Genomic DNA, 26,915 nt, shown 5'->3' on the forward strand with positions numbered 1-26,915 from the left:
CCACACCTCGCTACTAACGAATAGTAACAATACTAACCGCAACAGTATTCGTCAAGATTTCAGGCTTGAACTCACTGGTGGAAGCAACATTTTCAAAATCGCACAATGCAAAACTCTGTACCACCGGCAACCTTTCGCCGGATCAACTCCCTCCCACTTTCTCACTCCCACTCGCCGACACCTACTGACAACGCGTCCAGTGGTTGGGTGACCACCACGTCTTCTTGGACAAGCTCTACAAAAGATCCGCCAAGCACACTTGATGTGTTAAGCAAGGGAGGAGGCCCGTTGGCTTGGACAGAAGTAAGGCATAGATTACAGGAAGGAGAACATGTAGATGTCGATGGCGAGGGGAATAACGGTAAATTCACATACAAAGGCTTAAATGAAACTTGCAACTGATCAGAAATGCAGTGGGTCACTGTAGTCAAGCTGTCATACTATCATGTCTTCATCTCGCGCATGAAATGGCTTTGCGAGAAGTAGGCATGTATGCATGGACTGTCCCAGCTGTAAAAGATCCAACGGGCAGCATGATGAAGATTATGAAACGTACGTTAACAGCTGTCTGTCAAGTATACTTTCAAAAAGAAGAACAAGAAGAAAGGAAAGCTGATGAAGGACTTGAAGAGTACGAAAAGCAGATAAAGGCTATGAGCAGGCATGCAGATCTAAGGTGCCGTTCCGTACGTGGTTATCCCACATATCTGGAAACAAGATTTATGCTAAAATACTCACTTAGGTGCCAGATCCTTCCAAACTCTCCATCCAACACCATCTTCAGAAAGCCCGACAGGCCGCAGGTCTCAACAGCTATGTCGCGGTCATCTATAGCGGCCATGGAATCCAAGAGCCCCCAACAGAAGCTGGGGAGCTGTGGTGCTATGATAAAAATTTTGAAGAGTGTTTGCAGTCTGGGTGTGGCCCTTCTGAGTAAGTACAAGGTCGTTCGATGACTATGGAAAAAGGTAACTCGATCAACTTTCATAGGTATATCCCCATTCTTTTGTTCGACCTCCTCACCTGGGCTGGTGCTTCGACATGTTACGTCTGGGACTGCAAAAACGCAGGTCGATTTATTCGCGCCGCCAAAACAGAGGCAGAGGAGATTGACTCTCAGCTCCGAACGGCAGCCGCTCAAAATCCGTCAGTAGCAGAGACGCAGCCGGCAACGTATGCTAAACGGCAGATACACTTCGCTGCCTGTAGCACAGAGCAAGTTCTGCCCAAAGTCAAAGGTTTACCTGATGACTTATTCACTGCCTGCCTGACAACACCATTGAGGATCGCTTTGTTGTTCCACAATTTACAGTGCTTTCCTCTTACTAGAAAGAATGCCGAGAAAGCCACCATAAAAAGTCCCGCTTATATGGACGGGCTTTGGGAGAACATGAGCCAAAGTCTGAAAGATCGATTGTGGTCGGAATTGACGGCAATTCTGCATACCATTGCCTGGCAAACACTCGATGGGTCAGAGTATCAGAAATTATTTGGAAAATCGGGTGATGTGGTCAACAATATAGCAAGCGGATTCTTACTCTCGCAAAGGGTTCTCGGAGCATTCAAAGTGACCCCTGAGTCTGTTCCGAGCATTCCGTCTTCAGTTTCCAACCATGCCTTGTGGACAACATGGGATCTTATCCTTGACAATTTGTTCGAACAATTGCCAAAATACTTCGATGACGCTCACCCCAATGTCACATGGGGAAAAAGATCTCAAACTTGTCTCTTTCATGGCTGACCAGCTCGAGAGTATCACCACGGCTGGACAAAGCTTGCTTTTCACTGAGACACCGAAATCTGGGATGATGCCCGGCCTGACTAGACTGCCTATCATCTGTAGAGCATCAATGACAGAAGAGTTCAGAGTTCAGGCTTGTTCTGCTCTGGATGCTTGTCTCAACGCGCTTGACGCGCGGGGCCTGGCCCGTGCCGTACAGGGTGGTGCTCTAGATGTGGCAGTTGAACTTCTCGCATTGCAAGATGAAAGGATCAAGGATCAGGTTATCAGTATATGGTCATCTCTTGTAAAGTATGACTCGTGCGTTTTGGCGCTTGCCAAAGAGGGCCTCACAGCTGATAGGTTGACGGACGTTCCAGCCGTTAAATTCTTTCTTATCGTGTTGCAGGAGAACCTCGCCCATGACAAGTTGTCTCCTGATGCAGGAGACTCTGGTCCGGATACCCAAGAAGATTGTTCAGATTTCAACCTCGTTCCCACCGTACAGATTGCCGCTGTCTTATCGACCATCGCCAACTTCGTTGTTGGTCGCTCTGCACCGCGTTTCGTGTCTCGCTCCCTGAACATGGCAAATATCATGCTTCACTCCTCCTGTGATCTCATTCGTCAGTGGGGGGCTCTGCTCGCCGCTGAAGTGCTGGGAAGTCTTAGTATATCAGATGAAGAGCGCTTATCCGAAGAGCTAAAAGGAGAGCTCTTGCGTATGGTGGATAGCGGGAATGTAGAAAATCGGGCGGCAGGAATATATGCTTTGTCAAGATGGCTGCCTGTCGGAGATGAATGGGGAGCATCAGAGCTAGAAGGTATATTGGAACTCTCAGACCATTTGGTCAAGCACAGCAAAGTGGAAGGATCCCCTTTAGTAAGACGGGAGCTGGCTGAAGTCTTTATCCAAATACTTAAATCTGCCAAAGGCTTCACTGCAATGGCCCTCTGGACTCAGTTGCTTGGATATGCTCTCGACGCTCGACGTCAAGACATATCAGTAGCTGAAAAAGCTATCATAAACCTTGGGATGAACCTGAAGATGGCACCGAAACAAAAGCTTTTGCTGAATAGGATAGCAGCTATCCTGAGCGCCGTGTGTGTGCAACGGTACGATCCCGATCCTATGGTAGCCAAAATAGTTCATCAACCTCTGTGCAAAGCTCTCGATATGCTGAGGTCTCAATCCCAGGAAAGTAAGAAGGATGCCAACGTCTGGAGTGAAATTCAATCTGCGACATTCCTCTCATCGAAGAACAAGCCAGAATGGACCAATGAGATGTTTGAAACAATTCTAGCTGCCAGTGAAAGGGTCAAGGAGCTCTATCAAGGTACATCTTCTGGGAATGACCCTTGTAGATTTACAGCCGAAAGGCCTCAGCACGCCAAGGAGGCCAAAAGCAGGAAAAGAGTGAATCATGGCTTGTTCGAGAGGAATAAAAGGGCGTTACAAGCTCATATTACGGTGAGCCTAAGTCTAACATGAACCTTTTCAATGGCTGAAGCAGTGTTCAAATAGCAAGCTAGGCGAAAGGCAGAAATCACATCCCATGATAGTTCTCCAATCAAATCAACGTCTTCTGGCGATACCTGGACTATGAGACATCGCGTTCTAGAGGATTCGCTCGTAATAGCCGAACAACAGGGTATGTAATAATAATTATAACGCTACATGTCATTTATACTTACGCCGGTGGCGTACCAGTGGGCTTGCCATGGAAATGGTCTATGAAGGATATAATATGCCCTGACCCATGGACAACATTGACCTTCCACTCGTTTCACAGCACAGTTATGTCTTGCAATAGAGATCATGATCTCTTGATGTGGGACTGGAACTCATCAAGAAAAATAGGTCATGTCAAGCTCAACTTGGCATCACACACCAGTATAACTTCTGCAAGGTTTGTGAACGAGTTGCACGAGCAAATCGTCATTCTAGCTGAAATCTGTACGCATTTTTACATATCTTCGTAATGTCAAGCGTGCTGACCCTTCACTAGGTAATGGCGATATTCACATCCTCGCAGGTCCTCAAGATGCTAGCCGCATCAAGCCCATTGCCAGCTTTCAAGCGCTAAATATGCACTCGTCGCGGAACATGCTGGTAGAAGATGAAGATCACCGAAGGCTAGTGACAACTTGGTTCAGGCAAAGTGGTAAATTGTGCGTTGGGGGAGCTAGTGAGGTTATCAACGTCTGGGACTGTCCGGCAGAAAGATGCGTGCAAGTAAGTGAGGGGATTGGAACAGATATGTAAAATACAAGTGTCAGTGGCTCATCATCGAACAGGTGCTGGAGACCAAAGCCAATGTGCCTGTCACAACTCTCATAACTGAGCCTGTATCGGGAAATCTGGTAATCGGTGGACAAGCAGATGGAATGGTGCAATTATTTGATCTCCGACAATGTCGACGGACGTCCGTTCTCTCGTGGAAAGCTGACCTACCCGGTTTATCAATCCAACAAGAAGACATGAGACTCTTCAACACGAAAAAGGACGGTGTAGCCAAAATGGGCGTAATCTTGGGCGAAAGCAAGCATGTGACTTCCGCATGGTGAGCATCATGACGATATATGAAATGGTAAAGTATAGCATAAGCTGATCATCTTAATCGGACCCTAAGCTTCAACGGGCTGATAAATGTTCATGACATTCGTAACTTGTCCCAGTCAGCCGCCTCTGTGTTGGCGCATCCTGATGGTATTGCCTCGGCATCTTTTCAGCCTCACTCAGGTTTGATGTCGACCGTATCATTGTTAAACAAGCCTCCTTTAAACTCATCTAAGGGGACGATCATGAGTGTCACACCTGCTTATTCACATTCTTCTACCCAATCAAAGCTTTCCACGGCACTTTCCCATTTTCATCTTCGTTCTAGGTCCAATTCATCTCCTAAAATTCGTCCTTCTTACACCATGAACAATAATATTACTTTGCATCCGAGTGCTGCCTCTATCAGGTCCTCAGCCAACTGGTCCCTTCATCGCACATCTCTCGGCTCCTGCAATCCGGTGACGGTCGAGTCTATATCTTTCGATTCTCAACCTGCCGATGTGATGGCTCAAGGATTTAGACCTTACACCGTTATGCACCCCCTCAGGCCATTCCTAGGGATTGGATTCGGGGAGACGTGTTACCTCCGGGGCTGTGGAGTGGGAAAGGGCGATGATACGGATAGCGGGAGCTACACCTTTCTGAGAGAGCAGGCCAAGTACGGTGTTTTATAGATTATGATAATGATTTGTGCGAATACGAATATTGTATGGCATTGCCAGTGATACAGATTTCGAATCGAAGATGACAAGCCACCTATGCAAATTTATAGATAATACATGTATATTGTATAGTTATCAATACAAACAAACTAACAGCCACTTCAAACGCTTTTACCAACTGAGGGAAGCAAAATCATGCAGATTGAAATTCTTAATATCATGATATTTCCAGTACTATAGCGGCGTTTGTCAGCTCATTGACCAGGGCCTATCTATCAAATTGACATAAACTCACAGCTGCCAAGTGTTCTTTCGCAAGCCCATCTTTCGCTGTCCAAGGGGGTGTTGGATCAATTTCGTTTCCTTCCAATACTTTGTAATATACTTCTAGTCTCTTTGAGTACTCTTCGAGCTGGCTCTGCGGCGCTCTTCCTTCGGACCCTGCTTTGAAATTAGTTTTTGAACAGCATTCCATATTACGAGGCGGTTGACTAACGTAGAATAGCCTTATTGACTTGTTCAGCAAGTTTAACCCTCCTACTCTGCTCCAGAAACCCCTTCAAGGGACTCATTTCCGCATTTTCGTACGCGAATAACGCCCCAACATCTTTGATTTCCTGAAGGTATATGGCTCTCACTTCTGCGGGAAGCTTCTTCGCTTCGCTATGTAATCCATGCGCTGCGGATAAGGCATGCGTAAGAGTGACACCTGAACCTCCGTTGAATGTTTGTGAGTTTGCTGGAGAGGATGTCGAGGAAGAAGGAGAGGACGGTGAAGAGGGGTTCATTTGACGAAAGGATTCGATAAATCGCTGTATTTGAAGATTGAGTCTGATGTGATCAGGGTGAACAGAAGAGTTCAAAACCGGAACGCTATGATTGATGGAAGATTCGGAGTGTAGAGGACCGCCACTTGAAGATAGGCGTGACTTAGGGGTCGCAGTGCCGTTGCTGGTGGCGCCGTTTGTAGCAGCGCCGTAATTTGAGGGCATGGGCTCAGAACAGGAAAGAACCAAGGGGAAATGGCGGTCAAGTAATTCCACCGCTTTGTCGATGGATCCACTTAAAATATACTCTAGTATTTCTTCATTGTACATCAATACCCGTCCCTCGATGGAGAACAATTGAACCCACCTCGACGTCGCTCAATCATATCCAAAGCTTGTTCATCAAGAGCAGGCCCTCGATCAAGGTTCTTGTTTGAGTCCTCTCCTGAGTTTGCATTATCATCACTGCCATCCATCTCCACATCAACGTCCATTCCATCCGCTTCACCATTGGTCTTTTGATCTCCGTTGGCATCGCTCTTGGATCCTGTCTTAAGGTCAGAGGGCATTGCCGTGTCGCCTGATGGAGATGCACCCCGTCCTGAAGCACAGCTCTGAGATAGAGATTTGGCAGTGGAGGCATATGCGTTGGTTATCACATAATCTAGTACTACTTGATGCTGTCCGATATAGTAGTTGGTCAGCTGAGTAGCGGGTTATGAGGTACTGGAGGCACGTACCAGGGATAGGAGAGGGGTATGGTGGGGATGCATTGTGGGCTGTAGAGATGTGGGAGGGAGAAAAGAGTGAATTGAGAACGAGTCAGATTTATATGATCTCGATAAGCCATCTCTCCGGTGGAGGGGAAATGCGCGGATGGCGACATGCGCGCTCAGTAGACAGTACTCCTCCGTTAACTTCCCTCCGTTCCTTATTATTATCGACTCTCGCTCCTCGGCAACGGCATGCATGCATTGTTCTTCCACTTCATCTCGCCTATATAGCAAAACCGCCTACAAAATTACTCTACATTGAAATGTGCGACAGCAGTCGTACCAGCAAATTAAACCCACGCGACCAATGTCAGCATATTGGTTTTCAACTAGCCTCCTTTCAATCTTCCGTCTACCACGGTGTTTGCGGACCGGACTTAAATGGTTGCAATCATTCCCGTTGTAGCTAAGAGGTTGCCCATCCCCATCGCCTTGACTGGTCGCACTGCGCCGGATGTGTCCGAGGTAGGAGATGCGGTCGCAGAGGGCGTAGAAGCAGGGCCCGAGCCGGCCTGAGAGCCAGTATCCCCGGCGGTAGCGGATGTGTCGACAGATACTGTGCCCTGGGGAGCATAGGCAGAACCGACAGCCTTTATTTCAAAGAACCCGGAGGCACCATATACGTCTGTATGATGTTAGCTTCCCAGAGACCTCACGTACCGGATGAGTTGTTGAGCGGATTCGTGATGAGAAAGGTGTAGCCCGTAGCTGGAGTAGCATCTCCCTTACAGAAGTTATGAGCTACAGTTCGCCGAGTGCGATGTTAGCACCTGGTGATGACATTCACGGATTGATGGTTAGCGAAGTTTGATAAGTGGGTACGATCAATGCGAGGGCCAACATGCTTGTCTAATCGCATAGTTATGGTCAGCTTTTGGGTGCCTGTCAACAGAAATGCATGTGTGACTATTGCTCACAAGTACATTGGTGTCCGAATTGGCCAAAAAGACAGAGAATTCTGTAGGGTCCTCGCCCTCCCAGGCAGGAGTATTATTCAGACTTTGGGGGACCTCTATATATGACATCAATCGTCGGTCGACACAGACCCGGTAAGGGAAGTATACGATATGATTGCGCGTGGACCAATGACAGATTACAATTCAAGATTCCTAGCAATAGGGTTGATCATGAGGTATGGAGTGAGCGCAGTCAAAGAGTGGGAGATAGATGATGTGCATGGAATTTACACTGATGAGCGGCAGACGGCTCTGTGATCGTGAGGGCGGCGCTGACGGCAGAGGCCAGGATGAGGTGGGCGATGATGATGTATCTCATGGCAAGAGGATGCGGAATGGGGATGGAATGGCAGCAGACGGCAGAGATGATGTCGACGACGAGTCATTGTGCGTTTGATACAGCAGATCATAGCGCATCGCCAGATACACTTATGACATGCATAATATAGGCTACAAATTATACACCGGCCATCCAAAAGATCGCCTGCAATCCCTGTTACACTTTGTTTCCTAGACTCTTGCAAGGACAACACCCAACTCTTTCTCATTCGCAACTTCAACACCCCTCGCCTTGGCCTTCAGCCTGAGATTCCTGTCGTTACTGATCAACAATACCTTCGTCGCACCTTTCTCCGGCCTCGGCATCGCAAGTAAGATCGTCCGATCCACGAAATGTTCTTGCGCAAAGGACGCAATGTGGACGATTCTGTCGTCCATAGTGCGCGCGATTGCCTCTGAAGACGCATAGGTGGAGGAGTCAATTTGTTCCGTTCGGATGAGCAAGTCCGAGAGATAGTTGCCTTTAGTGGTTTGAATCTTGAGGCAAAGGGCGTGTGTACGTATGCGTTCTTCCAGCAAAGCAACGGCCGCACGAGCTGCAGCGCCCAAGGCGCCATGTTCTTTGGACAAGCCATCCAGCTCGGTTACCACTACGGCCCTGGATCAGAACTTTTCTTTTAACCGTATTTCCAGGGACACTCACCTGGAAGAGGAACCACCACGCTCCACTGACCGCTTTCAACAATTCTGTTGACCAACTCCAAAGAGTCGAGCAGTATGTTTGTATCAAATATTAACATAGTATATCCTGCCACGACATCCAAGATGTTCGAGGCCGCCTTTCTGCTTTTCCTTGACACTTGCACGCCCGCTTGGGCTTTAAGATCTTGCAGTTTCCTTCGAAGGTCGACCAATTCCTGGTCATCACTCTCTTCGCCCATCTCCAGTCCTAGCAATTTTTCTTCTTTTTCTCTTTCCTGTCTTTTTCTTTCCAGCACTTCCCTTTCCCTTCTTTCTTCTTCTTCTTTCCTTCTCTCTCTTTCCTTCACCTTTTCTTGCAATGTACCTTCCACATACACCTTGCCATCCCTGATTTCGAATCCTTCAACAGACTTGGCCAAAACTCCCACCGCCCAGGCAACTCTCTTCCATCTCCTTTGGTTTACTGCCGCTGGTCCATCCGTCAAGTCGGTTCCTTCCGCTTCGTCTACGACACCTTCCTGGATGTCAACTGACGCGTCAAAGTTGGATAAAAGGACGTCCATCTCCGATTGGAAGCGTTCGCCGGAACGCGGCTGAGCTTGGAGCAGACCACTGGATCCTCGACCAGAAGGAGATTTTCCTTTCCAAAATCCACGCTCATATACTCGTCGGCCGACCCACTCACTACCCCTTATAAGCCAGTCTTCAGGTAGCGGAGCACCGTTTGCCAGTCGTTTTTCCTCTACAAGCGAGAGATTGGCGGAATTGATGAAATCTGCTAGGAGTTGCCATGGGACGTAAGGCAAGAGATGGACACCGACATGAGGTTGACGGAACAGCGTAGCAAGAAAAGTCAGGACAATGATGATGTAAGGGTTGAGGACTTGGTGGAAGCCTTGAATACGATTCGGATGTGCAAGGCTGAACCCAAAAACTGCAAAGGTCAAGAATAGAGCGTGGGTGAATGTGATGGGCAAATCACTCTCAGCCACGGAAGCTGGCAGAGAAACGAGTTCAGTATCTTTAGAAATACCGTTGACTTCTTCAAGGTTTTCTCCTACATCTTCCCCTTCCTCATCGTCCGCGTTCTGAGCTTGAGCCTTTCTTCTTTCAGCCCCTTCTTGAGCCAATGCCTTTCTGATAATACCAGACGCTGAACCGTATTGCAAAACCCCTGCAATATTCACTACTCCCATGATCATCCAGTCCACCTGGCTGATTGTGGCCTTCCGACTGACACCATCAAGCCTTGCGTCTTCTTCAAGACGCTCGACATAACGAGACATGACATCGGGAAAGGAATCAAGCGAGATCCTGGTAAAGAGCATGCCGTGTAAGCGGATGAAAAGGTCCATTGCTGTAGCTTCAGGGAGGGAACGCTGAGATTGGAGAGCCGTGTCGAATAGCGGAAGAATAGTCTCGCGGGAAGTAGAGAACTCGTGGGTGACGACCAAGCTTTCTCGTGATGTTAGCTTTGAGCAACTTTGTTTATGTAGTCACGAACCTCTTTACAAAATGATGGAGCGCCCTTCCTTCCTGACCCTTCATGTCCCTACACAGTAAAGCCAGATGATGGTGCAACCTGCCTTCTCCAGGTTTCTCGGTTATCCCCATCGTGTACCAGTCCCTCGCAGTTACTCTCCAGGTCTCTTTATCTTCAACATCCCAATTCTGTGCAACTTCTGCTCCGATGCTTGCTCCTGATAATGGTGGTTTCCCTTCTGGATCCTGGTCGTTGTCATCGTCGGCGCCCTGCCTTTGATCCCGAATACGCTCTGTCTCTTTGCGTGGGTCGATGTCAGCGACGTGAGAAGCAATAGTCATCCTATATCGAGCGAGGTCGCCCAGCGCTTCGATCCACGCCCCTCTCAGTCCTGATAATGCTTGATTCTCCAATAGCTCCGAGTAAAACCGGTAAGCATCGTACACCACATCGGTCAGCAGGTCCAAAGCGGAAGGGTGGTGAGATACCCATGCGTGTCGAAGTTGCTCAAGAATGAGGAAGAATGCAGTCTGCCACAGACGCGAGGGAATGTTATATTTAATTGAAAGTTGATGATAGGATGAAGGGACGAGCGGATCAAAAAGAGTTGTTAAAAAATGGTCATGGAGATCTGCAAGTCTAGATTCCGACGTGAGCTAAATTACCTCGAGTAGCAGGTGTTAACTTACTGCTTGTGTTTAGATATGAGCTGTACCCAAGCCACAGCATCGTCGGACGGTGATTTCGGGGTTCTGGAGTCCATCTTGCGGCTGGAAAGAGCAGAAATTCCAGCTTCCGGATCTTGAGCCATTTTACGATGTATTTCTATAAGCTCCTGCTCCAACTCTTTGATTTCATCATGTATTTTCTTCAAGATTGGCTTGACGCCAGTGTCACTTGAAATCTGTCAGCCTTCCTTGTCTCTTTCGGTACGTTGTACGTACTTTTTGCCCTTGCCCCTTTCCCTATCTTTGAAGCTCTCACTCCCTTCACTGCTCTTCGATCCTTTGCTTCTTGCATCACTGTCCTTCTTTTTCCCCGATAATGTGCTGCCCCTTTCACTCCCTTCTCTACGGCGTCTCCTTTCTCGTTCTCTATCAGCGTCGATCTCCCAGGTATGCTTGCTACTCCCACTTTGCCCGGAGCCACTTCCAGTGCCAGGAGCAGCACGACGTAATAGCCGTTTAGCTGTGGTGCTGGTCGATGGCGCAGACTCTGTGTCTGGTAATGACGGAGGAGTTGCAAGAGAAGTGAATGAACGCGGATCATGTGCTACGGGGTCGAATAATTTCTTTGTACTGCCCGGTTCCACTCTCCGTACTTCATGTAGTTTTGTGGGGTCAAATAGTACCTTGTTCGTAGATGATCCGGAAGCACCACGAGAGAATTCATTGTCTCTTCTGGGACGGGTGGGTAAGGATGGGTGGGGTCTTGAGTGGGGTCTTGAGGGGCTGAAAGACGACTTAATACATACACGGTACGAAGTACAAACAGACTTACGACGTTGGAAGCTGTTGCGTTTCGCCTTCGTCCTTGACAGCGGCACCATGCTTTGGCAAAGTTGCGGCTCTGCTAGACGCACCATTCACGGCTGCATAATCTTTCCGCCGGGGTCTGGAAGATCCAGCGACACCCAGTCCATCGGCATCGTTGAATTCCAAGTTTGAAGTCAAGCTTGATGGCATTGGGCCAGAAATACCTCGATAATAATCATCATCGATATCAGGTCGAGACGGCAATGATGAATGCGGACGCGATCTTGAAGGACTGATTAAAGGAGTGACCAGTTAGTGAAGCTAAAAGACCAGATGAGAACACGACGCACGATGCTGGGGGTGGCCTAGTTTTCCCGCTTTCATTGGCAGCAACACCGACGAGAGTAGCATTTTGTTTTTGTAAAGCTGCGACTCTGATCGATATGCCGTCGGATTCCGTATTATTCCTCCGCCGAGGTCTTGATGGTCCGGCAAGAGGAATTTCGCCCATGCTGCTCTGTTTCTATTTATGGATGGAACATGATTTGAGTAGCTGAAGGTACGTAAAAATGGTTGCTGTTGAGATGCAAATCGATAATTTGTATTGATAGGCGAATGTCTGCGATTTCAGGACCAGCCGCGAGTTGGGGGTCTTGGAACTGAGCCGCGATCAGTGTAAGCGTCGGAGCACTGACGTTGAGTTGTCCTCTTGCCTCTTGTAACTGGTGACTGTCTGATAATCTTGGACGGGATACTGATGGCCCTCCTGGTCCCGGAGAGTGAATGTTACTTTGATGGCTGAGCGACGAAAGGAGCGAATAACATCATTAGAATACATACACCCATCCATAATTAGACACCCACGGCAGCCGCGCAGAAAGCGCAGCAACGGTAATAGTCCAATCACGTGACCGCTGCGCCCCGCAGTGAACAATAATACGTAAGCTGCAAGTGGCTCCTGTCTTGTCGTCAACTCGTCATTGACGACGCATCATTACGAGGTCACGTGATGGGATCTTTTCACTCGGTAGTGAATTCACCTCCAACGGCTCACGGGGACCCTCCAAGAATTAGTAACTACACCTCTTCAAATTTCTCATTTCCCATACAAACCTCTCCTCCACTGCATTACTCACCATGGTTAAGGACACCCAGCTCTATGACCTCCTCGAGGTCCAGCCTGACGCAACCGATATCCAGTGAGTATCAATTCCCAGTTAGTCCTTAGCACACGCACGGCGGGCCCATTTGCGAGTACGACTGATATGCCACAGGTTAAAGAAAGCTTACAGGAAGCTTGCCATCAAGGTAACGACGAACCATGAATATCTACAATGTCAATTCTAATGGTCATGTAGTATCACCCTGATAAGAACCCTGCTCCTGAAGCTGCTGAGAAGTTCAAGGATATTGGGTATGTGTGTTTCGGCTTTCGTCTGAATGTTCAGGAATATTGATGTCCGATCAAAGTGAAGCATATCAGATCTTATCTGACCCAGACTCTCGGGCTTTCTACGATAAAGTTGGCAAGGATGCGATGAATCGCCCTGAAGGGGGTAATATTGACCCTCAGGAAATCTTCTCACAAATCTTTGGTGGCGGTAAGTGAGCAATCAATACCAATGCGGTTTCATCTAGTGTGACAGCTGATGTTCGCCATTCAGAGGCGTTCTTTGATTACGTGAGTTTTTACCACGAAAATATCTTCTAACCTACGTTTAGATCGGCGAGATTGCCCTCGTCAAGGATTTTACCACCACCATGGATGTTGTCATGTCCCCCGAAGAAAAGGCCGAGATGGAAGCAGCTGCCAAAGCCGATGCTGAAGCTTCCGCGGAGGCCACCGAACCCTCGTCAAAGACATCTGCAGCAGCTAGTGCAGCTGCTGCTTCGGCTGCCGCTGACCCGTTGGGTCAGTCAGCTGCTGGCGCAGCGAACGAAGCCGCTCAAGCAGAAGTCGGCGTGAGCGGCGAAAATCAAGCCCTTGCTTTGCACTCCTCTGCTTCAGGGACTAACACACCTACGGGTAAGGCGGACGGGGAAGCGGATGCAGTTGGCGCAGCAAAGAAACCAGAAAGCAGTAAAAAAGGCAAGCCCAAGTTGACACCCGAGCAAAAGGCACAGTTGGAAGCTTTGGAAAAGAAACAGGATGAGGAAAAACAAAAGAGGATCGAGACTCTGCAAGACAGGCTCGTGCAGAGGATTAGGCCTTTTGTTGATGCCAAGAATCCCGGCGATATCAACGATGCGGAGACTAAGGCTTTTGAAAACCGAATAAGAATTGAAGCGGAAGACCTCAAACTTGAATCTTTTGGTGTTGAAGTGAGCCAGCTTATATTTTTTCAGTATGATCGACTACTGATAAATATCATCAGATGCTCCACACTATCGGTCAAGTTTATATTACCAAAGCGGGCAACTTTTTGAAGAGCAAAAAGTTCTTTGGTGGCGGTTTCTTCGGGCGATTAAAGGAGAAGGGAGGGATGATGAAAGAGGGCTGGAACTTGCTGGGTTCTGCGTAAGTTGTTTTTGTTAGTACAATCATCTCCAAAGCTCACCACGAAACAGGGTCGGTGTACAAAGCGCCATGGCTGAAATGGAGAGGCTGGAGGCAAAGGGCGACGCTTCTCAAGAAGAAATTGAAGCCCTTGCACAAGAGTTATCTAGCAAGATGTTGTTGACCACATGGCGTGCCACCCGTTGGGAAGTTATCAATGTAAATGAATGCCTCTCTTATTGTCCATGCAGTGGCTAATGGTGGCTCCTTTAGGTGCTTAACGTGGTAGTCGATCGAGTGCTTTACGAACAAGGCATTCACAAGGATATGGCTCTCAGACGTGCCAAAGCGATCATGACGATTGGTGGTATCTTCAAGGCAGTCGAGGCGGATGAATCTGACGACGAAAGGCGAGAACTTGAGAGGTAAATCCACCGAAATCTCCTCAAAAAGCGATCGATATTAATCTCATCACAGGCTTGTTATGAACGCCGGCAAGAAGAAGAAGGAGGAGAAGGAAAAGAAGGGTTGGTTCAGCAGGTCGCACGCCCACAAGCCTGAAGCAACAACCCCTGATAAGGAGGAAGGCCCCAAGGTGACAGCTTAAGTGTTAGAGACAGGATACAATGTAGGGAGTCACGAATTCGTTTATGAGATAGAGCCTTATGATACTTCTTGTTTTTATATAAGTACACGGCACCTGAATAAAAGTCAACGGCGCATGTCGGAAAGCCCATACAATATGTCTGTATATCTATAAATATATACATATTTTCACTTGCCCTTATCATTGCTTAATCCTAACATTTCCATATCGTGCCTCAATTTCATCTCTCTCTGTCGATGGAAGAATCTTTCTTCAACTCTTTGCTCGAGCGCATCTTGAGCTGCTTTGGCTTCAGTCTGTTCCAATGAATCCCTGGCGACTGCTTGACGACGCTTTCGACGACGATAGCATTTGAATAGGACGAAGATTACAAGAAAAAGTCCAAAAATGGAAAGCGTACCTAGAAACCGCAAATGATAATTGCAATTGCAATTAGCAAACGTGACATACTTGTATGATCTGGCAAGGTTAAATAGACAATCTCAAACGTACTGACAACGGCTTTGCATTCCGATGGGTTGTCATTGCACCAGCCTTCGGCTTTTTCTGAGTAGCTTTCGTCGCCTCGCGATAACAGTCCTCGAGTTTCCAGTGGTTGTGTCAAATCTTTGATGAGCTTGTTTTTCCAGTCATTAAGTGGTTGGCTATGGACAAGTCTTGGTGCGAGAAGGAGGAAGGTGCCGCCAAGTGAGATAGGGTTGAAGGAGTGGTTCAGATTGTCCGCCAACATTTTTGTCCAATTGTTGGAAGCCCTCCCAGGGCGGCGAAAATCACGGAGGAACCGAGTCCGAAGTTTGATGCCCTATGTCGACAATAATGCAAGGATTGAGGAGGTTTTGGAAAGCAGATCTGCCGATTTGAATGGCTGTTATTTACCGTAGTGGTCGATAGATAACTTTGATGGAATAAGATATGAGATGAGAAAATACTGATGACTTCAAGGGACTTCTGACGCTGAATCGGTATGTTTAGTTGGCGAATGTGATTTGACAGGGGGTTCATAAAGGATTGATGTTTGGGGTAGTAGACCAGCTTCAAGACATATATGATGTCCACAAAGGATGACAAGCCGCGATTGTGTTGGTTATGTGATGCAGGAACTCCATCTCCGTGTGCTACTGCCGTGCATCTACAGGCTCGTAGGCATATTAGTAGATATATTTGGTGTCATATACATTTTAACGTAGTACTTTTGGTCGTCGTCAGCAGATGTGAAAATGGTACATACACGATTCGGCAGATATCATAAATCCAAAACACTCATATGATCACAAGACGATAATTCTCTCCCAATGGATGGAGATTAGGTAATGAAGGAATCTAAGATGATAGATAAGACAGATATCTCATTACTGTTTTGTTTTATCAGATGCGGTGGTGGTCGTCGGTGCGGAGCTCTCTACAGAGGCTGTTTCGCCGCCGTATGCTAAGCGTACGAGACAAGGGAGAGGCTCTTCGTCCTCATCTTCCTGCCGTGAATGGTCTCCAGAAGCTTTTTCCATTTGGGCCGCTGATAACATGTATCAGTTGTCATCTGCTTTAACAAAAGGTTTACGCTTACTGAAAAGGCTGAGGATGGAGAAGACGTGGGGCCAATTTCTCAACACCCCACCAATCGCTATCCAAAATAAGCAATGGTCCCTCGTCATCGATCACCAACATAACTTACCTTCTCCCCCATCTGCCATTATATTAGACATCTCTGCGAGCTTCTCAGCCCTTGCCACAAGATCCGCAGATGCCTCGCGCAAAGCCTGAAGACCGGCGTATTCTTGCTGTTTTTGATAAAAGTTGAGGAGTGAAGGAGGGAGGTTCATTTCTATTGATGGACGGGACATGGCACTCGAGGCTGACAGTGGAAAGTAAGGAGTCGGTCAAAGTCGAAAGGAGCTGAAGAGCGGAAGTATTGGCTGGATGTTCTCTGTAGTCGTTGCTGTTGATTGTTGTTCTTTTTATTGCTTTATTTGACATGACCATCTCTGATATTTACGCGCGACGCGTTATAACGACTGGAGCGGACACGGAGATGATCTCCGTCTCAGCCTACTCATCGTCATCATCACTAAGTTCTTCGTTGGTCCAGTCAACCGTTGCCTACTTTGACGAGAGTCCCGCTTGCCTGTTTTACCACCACGTCCATAGGTGGAAGCGAATAATCAATATGGGTGTCAAAGGCCTTTGGTCTCTGCTCAACCCAGTCGCTCGTCCAGTCCAGTAAGCTGGGCCACGACCATGTAATGGACCTCGTGCTGATGTCTATCCAGGATCGAGAGTATGGAAGGGAAGCGATTGGCGATTGATAGTTCCATCTGGCTTTATCAAGTAAGAATTCTGCCATTCTGTGGCAAGACAATTCATATGCTAATATTATTATCATTGCACAGTTCCAAGCGACAATGAGGGATAAAGATGGTAGGGTCTTAGTGAATGCACACGTTCTAGGTAAGTTCTCAAATGGATCGCTACAATGTACGGAATTCTAATCATAGTCATCTACTTACTTAGGCTTCCTACGTCGGATAAATAAACTGTTGTTCCACGGGATAAAACCAGTGTTCGTCTTCGATGGAGGTGCTCCGGCGCTCAAGCGATCGACTATCGTGAATAGCAGCTTTATAGCGTACATTTTCATAGCTGATATGAGACCAATGTATAGGCCGAAAGAAAGCGAAAGAAGACTGGTGCTGCTGCCAATCATGCCAAAGTGGCTGAGAAGCTTTTTGCCGCTCAGATGCGTCGCGAGGCAGTGAAGGCGGCACAAGTGTTAGTGATTTCTATTTAAGCTAAGATGGCTTCTGGAAACTGACTGTTCTCAGCGCACAAGAACAAAAAGAGGCCAAAGCATCAGCTGAGGCAGCTGCAGAGTACGCAAGGCGCTATCCTGATGAAGCGGGAGAACAAATCGCTGAGGGAGCTGTATATCTCGAAGATTTAGAAGGTCGTGCCGGCCCTTCCCGGCCTCGTTCTCCCGGACCTGCACAGACCGAGGGTGTCGATCCAAGTGCAGTACCGACAGACCCGGAAAAACGAAGAAAATACTTCAAAAAGCATGATCCTTATCGCTTACCTGCAGCCGAGATGCCCACAGTATCGACGTCTGACAGACCAGACGCCAGATTAGCTACAGAGGAGGAGCTCAAACAATTCATAGACGAGGTCCACCCCGAGGACATCGACATAGAATCAGCCGAATTTCGTGCTTTGCCCACCGAGGTCCAGTACGAAATTATCGGTGATTTACGTATCCGGTCCCGCCAACAATCTCACCGCCGACTCGCTGATATGCTTCGCGCCGCTCCTACTCCTTTAGACTTTTCCAAAGCACAGATAAAGCACCTCTCCCAACGTAACGCTTTGACCCAGCAACTTTTAACGGTCACGGATATGGTTGGTAAAGCCCACTTGACCATTCCTGTGAGAATCGCGGCAGAAAGAAACAGAGAGTATGTATTAGTGAAGAAAGACGAGACTGAAGGTGGAGGATGGGCTCTGGGAATCAGAGAGGGATCGAAGGAGAAGCCAATAGAGGTTGAGCCTGCGGAACCCAAGACTGAAAGCGAGCATGAATCGGACATTGAACCCCTATCACCGTGAGTTTAAGTTCTCATGGATTATATTGGAGATTTACCTGACGTACAGAATTTAGGCCTCCGCAGGCTGCTATGGATCAAGACCTCCGAGAGTATCGTCGTCAACAAGTGCTTGAAGCTATTGCTGCCCGCTACGCTCCCAAACGTCAGGCACGAGCCCCTCTCGACGTTGCAGTCAAACCCTTTGGGCCATCACGAACGGCATCGTCCAAGCCATTATTCGATGTCGATGGCGAGGAAGAAGAAGGGGAGGAAGAGGTTGTGCCGACAGCTAACGATGAAGCTTTGGCCTTGGCTTTGCAACAAGAAGAGCTGGGAGACGATGAGACAGAGGTTGATGAAGATCTAGCAAAAGCCTTGGCTCTCAGTCGGAGAGAGGCTGAAAGGAAATCAAGGAGCGAAAATGAAGGATTCAGAGTTGTTGACGTCGGAAAAGACGAATTGACGGAGGAAGAGGACGGAGATATGGAAGAAGTAGAACTCGTGCCTAGTGGCACTGTGACACCTGCTCAAGTTGACATAGAGGCAGAAGACAGCGAAGATGAGGATGAGTTTGAAGAAGTCGACACGCCATCAACGACGTTGAGCTCTTCTCGGGTGTCATTAGGTGCTTCTATCGCCCCAGGCATGGAAACCCCGGAAATTGTTACCATTCATCCGAATTCTACGCGGATGATCGACCCTATAGTCATGGATGATGATGACGATGATGATGATGATAAAGGAGAGCCCCTGGTCATGTCAATGTTTAAAGAGAAGCGGGCTTCTGTCTATCTACCTCCCCTGGCGTCGGACCTGCCCGAAAGAGCTGCTCAGTCATCTGGCGAACAGGCACCGCCTGCCATCACTTCTCGATCCCAAATCTCACAATCGACAGCCGTGCCGGTACGGCCCAAAGCATTACAAAAGCTGAATTCAGCGGTCAATGTACCTTCTCCTTTGAGGAACGTAGCTCAGCCAAAATCATCGCCAAAATCTTCTCCAATCTCTGTCGATGATGTTTCCGTCCCTGCTGGTGCCCCAGACCTACCCTTTACGGTGGAAGCCACAGATCCAACTGAAATCAGAGGCGCACCGTCCCCGGACATGATCCCGCCTCGTTCACCACCATCACCTGAGCTGTATGGGTCTGGATCGCTTGAAAGACCGCATTTTTTGGAACGCCCCTCGCCACGCTCGCCTGTGATGTACAATGAGATGGACGACGAGGACGGCAGCGAAGCGGATGAGAAGGATGAGACCCGATCCACGTATTCCTGGTCACCTTCCCCGACCCCGCCACCCCGTCCTCTCCGGACGACTGAATCGGATGTTTCGCTCAACACTGTTGCATCTCCTTCTCCTGCCTTGATCGCAGCGCCCCGAGATGACGATGAGGATGACGGTGACCTGGCGCCAGCTGATGTGGCGGCAGAATCCGATGACTATGCACGTTTCGTGGCGTCGATTAAGAATCGGGATCTCAACGAGGTTCGCGGGGAGATTGATGACGAGATACGGGTGTTGAACTCTGAGAATAGGGTGGCGATGAGAGACTCGGATGAGATTACCCAAAGTATGATTGCGCAAATCCAGGCAAGTCGTTTGTGTTTCTGTGTGGGGTCAAAAGGATATCTGTGCTAAAAACTAGGCTCAAAAAACAGACACTTTTGAGGCATTTCGGTATTCCTTACATAACAGCACCCATGGAAGCGGAAGCGCAATGTGCCAAACTGGCACAGCTAGGTCTCGTAGACGGTATCATCACCGATGATTCCGATGTTTTCCTCTTTGGCGGTGTCCAGTGCTTCAAAAACATTTTCAACGACGCCAAATACGCAGAGTGTTTCCTGCTGGCAGATGTGGAAAGAGAATTGATGTTGACGCGCGAAAGGTTGATTTCACTCGCGTATTTCCTGGGGAGCGATTATACGTTGGGATTGCCCGGGATTGGGCCTGTTATGGGTCTCGAGATCCTGGCGAATTTTCCGGGGGAGAGGGGTCTGTATGATTTTAAAGAATGGTGGGGACGAGTGCAAAAAGGGAATGATACAGAGGAAGAGAGTGGGACAAAATGGAGGAAATCGTTTAAAAAGAGATTCTTGAAGAGTATATACCTCACTGCAGACTGGCCTGACCCGCTTGTGGTGAGTTTTTTGACCAAAAAAGGGGGGGGGAACAAACGAGTATTGATGATTACCATTGCGAATAGAGGGAGGCATACCTATATCCAACCGTCGATGAATCGGAAGAGCCCTTCCATTGGGGATTCCCCAGACTTTCAGCCCTGCGAACGTGAGTAACCTGTCCCCGTTTATTGTGCTTTGAATGCTGAAAAAAATGCACCCCTACCCGTTTCAGTTTTCTCCACGAAGAGTTATCTTGGTCTATATCCAAGGTGGACGACGAATTGACGCCTATCGTGCAACGTATATCCCTACGGGGCAAACATGGGGCTTTGAATAAACAAGGGACGCTTGATCCATTTTTCGATATGTCCGCTGGAGCGGGACATTATGCGCCTAGAAAAAGAGGTATGAACGTTAGTAAACGGTTGATGGGGGTTATCAAGCAGTTTAAGGAGGCCGAAATTAGGATGAGCAAAGGCGAGGATTTGGATGTGGACGCGATACTTGCAGACGAGGAGAAGGAGAAGAAGCGTAAAGCAAAGGGGAAACGAAAAATGGACGAAAAGGAGGCTGGAGATGATGAAAAGGAGGAGGGGAGAAACAGCAGTAGCAACAAGAGGAAGAAGACGAGTGCGCGAGGGAGGAGGAGGGCTGGAACGGCTTCGAGTGTTGGAGATTCGGTGGCGTCAAGCGAAGGAGGGAGTCGGAGTACGAGCACGAGTGGACGGGGTAGGGGTGGGTCGAGGGCCCGTGGTCGGGCGAGGGGCAAGGGCCAAGAGTAAGCCATTTGGTGCAACGTTACTGTAGCAATTAGCATGTAGTAGTATTTTTTTCCCTTCAATTAGCTGTCGTCGCAGCGTGTCCTATTCCGGAAAAGATATGTCGTGCATCGAACACTTTTACTCTTCGTCGACTTGCTCCTTCCTGGCGACGTTTATACCACCAAGCTCCTTCTCAAGACCGCCGTAAGGGTAATCTCGGGCAGTGACTGGTCGTTCGGGGCGGGTCTTGATGAGGACGTAGGAGACGGCACCGACGAGGCCAAAGGCAGTGCAGAGCTATAGAAAGGAAGGAGTGTCAATAGAGAGGCCTTTTGTTTTGCAAGCTATATACATATAACATGCGTGGAAAGACTTGCCTGAAGCAGGGCGCTTTGCCAGGAAGTCTTGTGGACGTCAGGGCCCCACATGCCGAGGACATCCTCGCTCTCATGCACCTAGAAGGAGGTCATGAGCATGTATTTTTCCCCACAGTTTTGCGGTATATATTCTATATGTTTCTATATAGCAGCACAAAACTTACTACTTCACCAAAGTTCTTGCGCTCCTGGATATCCCACCAGCCGAAAGGGTATCGATTCTGCAAAGACACATTGGGGAGTTGAGGGTAGCCGTTCACTGTCCATCCGGAATAGTGTTAGTGTTGGTTTGGAGTAGACGGCAGTCGTATGCCGACAGTACAAGAGCAGAGACGTACATTGCGGGTCGACCTCCTCTCCGGTGGGCAAGGGAAAGTTCTCGTTTGCGATGGTGAGCTTTGTGGAGGAGGACGCGAGACGGGAAGCGATGGGAGCGATGCGAGATGCTGCTGGGCGGGCTGTGCGGAGGAGGGCTGGGGCGAACATGGTGGGTGTATGAGTGTGGGTGTGGGTGTATGAGTGGACGACGAAAGGGAGCATCGGTGCAAATGCACAAACCGGATTCGCAGACGCTTTTGGTGGATAGGCGCGGGGAGGGGGAGTGGAATAGGCAGGCGGGGGTAGGCACGGGAGTGGGATTCGAGGCGTGATGTTGTGGATTATTTTTGTTTTTGAGTTGTTGTTGCAGCTGCAGCCACAGATCGCCCGCGATGTCTCTCCGTCTCCGTGAGTAGGCGTTTTGGCACTCCCCCCCGCACTGACCCCCCGCAGCGAGCCAGAACAAGTTCAAACCCGTGGCCCGGCCGCCCCAGCGCAAGCCCCCCACGGCCGCCCCCCGCCAGTCGCTCTCCCTCCTCGATGCCGCAGCTCGCCCGCCCACCGCTGCCCCCCGCCCGCCCTCCGAGTCACCGCGGCCGCCGACGCCGCCGACAGCCGGATTCCCACCCACACTGACCACAGCCACGCAGCCCGCCGACCCCTCGGGACTCCCTCCCACGCTGGCCACAGCACTCGAGTCCTCTCCGCCCGTCGTAGACCCCGTCCTGCTCGCCGAAGAGGCCGTCGCTTCCATTTCTTCCTCCATGCCGCCTCCAAGCGGCGAGATACGGCGCAAAGCGCCTCGACGGAGGAGAATACCTGCTGCCAGTACCGAAGCATCCAAAAAGAAACGGGCGGGGAAGATCCCGGGCACGGCAGCGTCGACACCTCAAGCTGCGTCGGACGACGATTCTGTCAGCCAAGCAGGATCCAAACGAGCGGCTTCAGTGCTCGACGACGACGACGAGACGTCACTAGCGGGGTCAGTCTCTTCTTCGCGTGCGGGCTCCCTTGCTCCGGGGCGCGCAAAGCGTGCGAAAACTTCCCGGGGCCCTCGGGTCGCTACGATTGCCCTCACCGATGTAGAGCCCGAAGAAATGGTAGGCAGTCCGGTTACGGAAGAGATGACCATGGGCGACCTCGCCACCGTACTCGTCTCGGAAGGCCGGGTATCCTCCCGCGCTATCAAGATTGACGAATTTCGACGAGCAGAAATGCTCAAGAAGAAGGAGGTTGCTCAAAAGCGTGCCGAGGAAACTTGGAAGCGTAATCAGATCAAGAGACGTAAAGTCCGTGCTGCTCAAAACAAGGATAGGGCAAAGAGAAGAGAAGAAATTAGGAAACAAGGCGGGGACGAGAAGGATGTCTCTCCCGATGAGATGGACTCTGACGAAGAGTTTGAGGTGGCTCCCGAGAGACTTACACCCCCGCGATCGTCCTCGGAAGAAGCGGGAGAGCGTGCGGCAGCAGGCTTTGGCCAAGGCGATGAAGAGGACGGAGCGGTCGACTCGGATGTGCAAGATGTGGCTGTAGACAATGGCCCCCTTGACGAAGAGGACCAGGCGTTTGAAAACATGTTTGGCGATAACGCCCGTCCCAACTCCCTTGCTCCCGAAGACAATGCAGTTATCGCGAATGAGGAGGAGGAGGACGCCGCCACGGCCGCCCTTCGCGCTGCTGGCTTCACCGTCACAGATGATCCTGTATCTCCCCGGTCTAATGATGACGGGTGGGGTGGTCCTGGTGGAGCGGAAGAGTTTGATGTCGCCGATTATCGATTAGCATTGCAAGAAAAACGACTTCGAGAGTTTAGGGAACGTGAGGAGGAGGATGGTGATGTGGTGGAAGTTGACGATGAAACGCGTTTTGTCAATTCGGCGACGTACGGAAAGAATAGGAAATCACAGAGATGGTCAAAGATGGAAACAGAGCTGTTCTACGAGGTACATCTCCTTTTTCCTTTGGTACGACTATCACTATAACTATGACTGACTGACTTTTGTCGGGTACAGATCCTGGGCGAGACTGGCGAAAACTATACTCTGATGAAGGCATATTTCCCCGGCCGTGATATCCGTTCACTTCGACTGAAAGGTGCGCGGGAAAACAAGGTGAATCCGGAAAAAATGACAGCTGCCATCATGGCGCGCAAACCACTCGGTGAGTTTTTTTTCTAATTTTTTTTTCTATTCTTTTCTGTCTCTCTCTCGGGAATTCGGAAAACCACGCGCGCCGGAACCTTGTATTTTTGCTGAAATTTTATAAATTGTGTGGTTACAGATAAAGATTACCTGGCGAAATCCGCGGGATACGATGCGAGTCGATCGTGGGACAAGGAAGAAGCCCTCTTTGAGGAAGCCAAGGCCGATGTCGAGAGGTTGCGGAAACTCGATAGCGAACAACCGCTCGGGAAAGATGTCGAAGATCTGGATGAGCAGTCTGGAGATATGATGGAAGCAGACGATGATGATGGTTTGCAGAGGATTGAGGAGATGGATGTGGAAGAAGAGGAAGGGAAAAGTGAAGATGGAAACGACGAGTAGGAGTTCATGGAGATATTTGAATGAGGACTAAAGTATAAAGAGTATAATTCGATTTTCGATCGTGATTAAAAGATATTGCTTTAGAGAGTAAAAAGCTAAAAAATTGAGAAATTTGTAGAAGCTTCATTTCCGGGTTTATTTGGTGTTGTATGCTTCAAAGTGTTCCGACTTTTTGAGTCTATAGTATGTATGTTTGTTTGTGATACTACCCCAACAATAATACAGTACGGGGATGCGAGTTACATGTCACTCGTCGCTATCCATCTACATCAACATTTCGTCTCGTAATAATCTATCTTTCATTCCATATCATCGGCAATCAAAAAGCGGCAGCTCTCTCCCCCGCCTACACGCTCGCACCTGCCCCATCCATCTCACTCTCACAAATACCATTTCCCACCCAACCGCACTCTTCTTCCTCACCTACAAGTTTCCATCCGACTTCTCCGGCCCAAGACCACCCGTCTTCCCTCTCTTCGACTTGAACCCTACCCAGCTTTTGTTCAGAAGCTGATTTGGGCAAATCCTTGATAACCCCACGCAAGAATTCGATCGTAGGTCGAACATGCCATCGACGGTGTCTATCAGGTCCAAAGGGGGAAGGCGAATCAAAACTGCCCAAGTGTCCGCCTTGTGCGACTCCCGCAAGTATCATGTGCGATGAAGCGCGGACTGCAGAATAGGGAAGGCAGTCTGAATCGTAAAAAGTTAGCTAAGAAAAAGAAAAAGAAAAGGATTTAAAAGACAAGCGTCATAAAGGACTAACCACCTGATACTATGGGATCATCGAGAGCAGAAATAGCCAGCGTCGGCCTGGAACACCAATCAATATGCGTACCCAGTATCATGAGGGAAAACCTTATACTCACCTCTTGATGCGACCTATCCATCCACTGGGACAAGCCCACTCCAGGAACTGGTCCATGCCTTCAAAGGGGAAGCAAGGCGCACTGCCGCCGACTTTTGTGACTACTAATTCGGTCACTTTACTGGCACGAAGTGTCCATTTATACTTGACTGAAGAGGATAGGGAAAGGATTTCTGGAATGTTGACATGTAAAGGCGACGATGGAGATGATAGCGGTGAAGGGGGAAGTAAATGGGGAGAGATGGACTTGAGAATTTTGCGAGCCATTGTAAGGGAATAGAGGCGAGGGAACAGATGGGCAGAGTCTAGTCTTGTAATGGTTGATTCAGCATAAAAAGGTGATTGATGAGGGAGCACTGGTACTTACTTGGCGCTCATCGCCTTTAGCTCCAAAGGACAGTAGAGGACAACAGCGGCTCGCAAACGACTTTTATCGCCCTGCTCACCGAGGTATCTCGTCATAACCGCTGCGCCAAGGGAGAAGCCGACTCCGAGTAAAGGGGCATCGGGGAATAGACTGGCGAGATATGTTGTAGCCGTGTGATTGTCAATGGTGTTGCCGGAGCAATAAAGGTGAGGAGAAGTCAGTGGAGTTGAGGCACATCCACGGAACTATGGATCGGTTAGTGTCTTTCCGTGTGTTCAACTCTATATGATCTACTTACATTGACTACAGCTGCTCGTCCACCTAGACCTCCTTCAGCGATAGGCTTGGTGAGCCAAACGACCAAGTTCCTCACATAACTTTCATGGCTGCCCCCGGTAAGGCCATGGTTGACGACGATGACTGGGGCATCGTCTGCCAGCTCAGTAGTGAGAGGCGGATAGACATCAACACCGCTGGTCCTCTTGTCAGTATTGTTCACGGACAGGGCTCTACTATCACACCTGAAGTCTGATCAACCCACATTGTTCCTCCATCCGGAAGTCGAAGAAGCTGTCTGATTATTGTAATGTCAGCCTCGTGTCGTTCGGTAATGGATTCGTTTTGATCCCACGGGAAGTCGCCGTTCTTGCCACCAGGTCGCGTGCACACCCCACTTACCTCTGATAAGTTACATGATCATCCATAGAAAAGTCTGCCAATCCCGAATAAATCGTTTGAGCATGGCCACTTCATACCCATTGGTTAGTCCCTTCTACACTTGCTCGCTCCCCTGTCCCAACACGTACTTTGGCAACCACCAGCTAGCTGTGAAGCCCTCCTTTAGGCTTTTGCACCACTTATGGACGAGCTCTTCAGTCGTCTCTCCATGAGCGCCTACTTCTTCTCTGCGAGTAGGCCCCGTAATTGTGATGGGTGCATAACGTTGACAGAGTATGTGGTGTACCGCCCACAGTATGAATATAGCGCAGCATGTCCCGAAAGGAAGGGTCTGATATAAGTTTGGTAAGGAAAAAGGAGGGTGAAAAGCTGGGTCCATTGAACGATGGACCGTGTGTTCGTTGGTATCTGTAGAAGAGTGGGGATGTGAGTGGACAGGTAAAGGTGAATGAATATTGCAATAAGGAGAAAAGTGAATTGTGGGTGTGTGGGAATATTTTATAGGCTTTTCATTTTTTTCGTTTATTTCTCGGTAGCTGTAAAAATGGTGCACTGATCTGAAACTGAGGTGTTGAGTTACAGGGAAAGGATACCGCAGATAAGGACGGAGAGATCGGCGATGCATTACGTATTTAACATCCCATTATATAGGATTGATTAGAAATGCAGTGGGGAATTACAAGCTGCAAATATACTTCTGGGCATCTCTGATTACAAACTTGTTGCAGTCCATTACAAATTGCAAATACATTGCCACGCGTCCAAGGAACGGGACAACCCAATCTCAAAAAGGCACAAACAAGAAGATAAGGAAAGGACCG

The 26,915-nt window shown here is 49.0% G+C and overlaps 10 protein-coding genes across 10 annotated transcripts; 4 read left to right on the plus strand and 6 right to left on the minus strand.

Annotated features, from left to right (window-relative positions):
• The first annotated feature begins 38 nt into the window (after nt 1-38).
• Nucleotides 39-5,041, plus strand: CNA03060 (conserved hypothetical protein). The gene is given in 11 exon segments (XM_024656225.1): nt 39-361; nt 415-552; nt 631-686; nt 743-933; nt 991-1,703; nt 1,705-3,191; nt 3,246-3,372; nt 3,432-3,677; nt 3,730-3,956; nt 4,019-4,284; nt 4,354-5,041. Coding segments are annotated over 11 exon segments (4,311 nt in total). The 5' UTR covers nt 39-105; the 3' UTR covers nt 4,958-5,041.
• CNA03065 (hypothetical protein) lies at nt 4,740-6,549 on the minus strand. The gene is made up of 5 exons (XM_024656070.1): nt 6,453-6,549; nt 6,080-6,392; nt 5,442-6,029; nt 5,241-5,386; nt 4,740-5,179 (listed from the first exon to the last, which is right to left on the minus strand). The coding sequence occupies exons 1-5, from the start codon at nt 6,483-6,485 to the stop codon at nt 5,117-5,119; spliced, it is 1,143 nt and encodes a 380-aa protein (XP_024514142.1). The 5' UTR covers nt 6,486-6,549; the 3' UTR covers nt 4,740-5,116.
• Nucleotides 6,550-7,849: 1,300 nt separating this feature from the next.
• CNA03070 (expressed protein) lies at nt 7,850-12,184 on the minus strand. The gene is made up of 8 exons (XM_024656071.1): nt 12,094-12,184; nt 11,731-12,039; nt 11,406-11,672; nt 10,850-11,356; nt 10,595-10,801; nt 9,927-10,544; nt 8,424-9,877; nt 7,850-8,370 (listed from the first exon to the last, which is right to left on the minus strand). Exons 2-8 carry the CDS (start codon nt 11,889-11,891, stop codon nt 7,952-7,954), a joined length of 3,633 nt encoding a protein of 1,210 aa, XP_024514143.1. The 5' UTR covers nt 11,892-12,039; nt 12,094-12,184; the 3' UTR covers nt 7,850-7,951.
• A 260-nt stretch (nt 12,185-12,444) lies between these two features.
• Nucleotides 12,445-14,695, plus strand: CNA03090 (conserved hypothetical protein). Its single transcript, XM_566736.2, has 10 exons — nt 12,445-12,579; nt 12,655-12,688; nt 12,739-12,794; nt 12,851-12,981; nt 13,045-13,061; nt 13,103-13,702; nt 13,756-13,898; nt 13,949-14,096; nt 14,151-14,302; nt 14,355-14,695. Exons 1-10 carry the CDS (start codon nt 12,518-12,520, stop codon nt 14,482-14,484), a joined length of 1,473 nt encoding a protein of 490 aa, XP_566736.1. The 5' UTR covers nt 12,445-12,517; the 3' UTR covers nt 14,485-14,695.
• Nucleotides 14,608-15,516, minus strand: CNA03093 (hypothetical protein). The gene is made up of 2 exons (XM_024656072.1): nt 14,977-15,516; nt 14,608-14,884 (listed from the first exon to the last, which is right to left on the minus strand). The coding sequence occupies exons 1-2, from the start codon at nt 15,212-15,214 to the stop codon at nt 14,652-14,654; spliced, it is 471 nt and encodes a 156-aa protein (XP_024514144.1). The 5' UTR covers nt 15,215-15,516; the 3' UTR covers nt 14,608-14,651.
• A 175-nt stretch (nt 15,517-15,691) lies between these two features.
• On the minus strand, nt 15,692-16,436 carry CNA03095 (hypothetical protein). Its single transcript, XM_024656073.1, has 3 exons — nt 16,154-16,436; nt 16,046-16,102; nt 15,692-15,994 (listed from the first exon to the last, which is right to left on the minus strand). Exons 1-3 carry the CDS (start codon nt 16,320-16,322, stop codon nt 15,834-15,836), a joined length of 387 nt encoding a protein of 128 aa, XP_024514145.1. The 5' UTR covers nt 16,323-16,436; the 3' UTR covers nt 15,692-15,833.
• A 147-nt stretch (nt 16,437-16,583) lies between these two features.
• On the plus strand, nt 16,584-21,010 carry CNA03100 (conserved hypothetical protein). Its single transcript, XM_566738.2, has 10 exons — nt 16,584-16,698; nt 16,749-16,806; nt 16,869-16,926; nt 16,990-17,084; nt 17,141-17,247; nt 17,301-18,074; nt 18,131-19,649; nt 19,718-20,200; nt 20,266-20,348; nt 20,415-21,010. Exons 1-10 carry the CDS (start codon nt 16,646-16,648, stop codon nt 20,962-20,964), a joined length of 3,780 nt encoding a protein of 1,259 aa, XP_566738.2. The 5' UTR covers nt 16,584-16,645; the 3' UTR covers nt 20,965-21,010.
• Nucleotides 21,011-21,052: 42 nt separating this feature from the next.
• CNA03110 (hypothetical protein) lies at nt 21,053-21,825 on the minus strand. The gene is made up of 4 exons (XM_566740.2): nt 21,659-21,825; nt 21,485-21,579; nt 21,321-21,398; nt 21,053-21,240 (listed from the first exon to the last, which is right to left on the minus strand). Exons 1-4 carry the CDS (start codon nt 21,804-21,806, stop codon nt 21,082-21,084), a joined length of 480 nt encoding a protein of 159 aa, XP_566740.2. The 5' UTR covers nt 21,807-21,825; the 3' UTR covers nt 21,053-21,081.
• Nucleotides 21,826-22,202: 377 nt separating this feature from the next.
• CNA03120 (hypothetical protein) lies at nt 22,203-24,424 on the plus strand. Its single transcript, XM_566742.2, has 3 exons — nt 22,203-23,581; nt 23,651-23,798; nt 23,919-24,424. Exons 1-3 carry the CDS (start codon nt 22,403-22,405, stop codon nt 24,179-24,181), a joined length of 1,590 nt encoding a protein of 529 aa, XP_566742.2. The 5' UTR covers nt 22,203-22,402; the 3' UTR covers nt 24,182-24,424.
• Nucleotides 24,346-26,626, minus strand: CNA03130 (RNA polymerase II transcription factor, putative). Its single transcript, XM_566754.2, has 8 exons — nt 26,223-26,626; nt 26,095-26,163; nt 25,958-25,990; nt 25,715-25,889; nt 25,417-25,661; nt 25,051-25,359; nt 24,948-24,994; nt 24,346-24,874 (listed from the first exon to the last, which is right to left on the minus strand). Exons 1-8 carry the CDS (start codon nt 26,471-26,473, stop codon nt 24,528-24,530), a joined length of 1,476 nt encoding a protein of 491 aa, XP_566754.2. The 5' UTR covers nt 26,474-26,626; the 3' UTR covers nt 24,346-24,527.
• Nucleotides 26,627-26,915: the final 289 nt, after the last annotated feature.

This window comes from Cryptococcus neoformans, chromosome 1 (genome assembly GCF_000091045.1).
Source record: "Cryptococcus neoformans var. neoformans JEC21 chromosome 1, complete sequence".
NCBI lineage: Eukaryota > Fungi > Basidiomycota > Tremellomycetes > Tremellales > Cryptococcaceae > Cryptococcus > Cryptococcus deneoformans.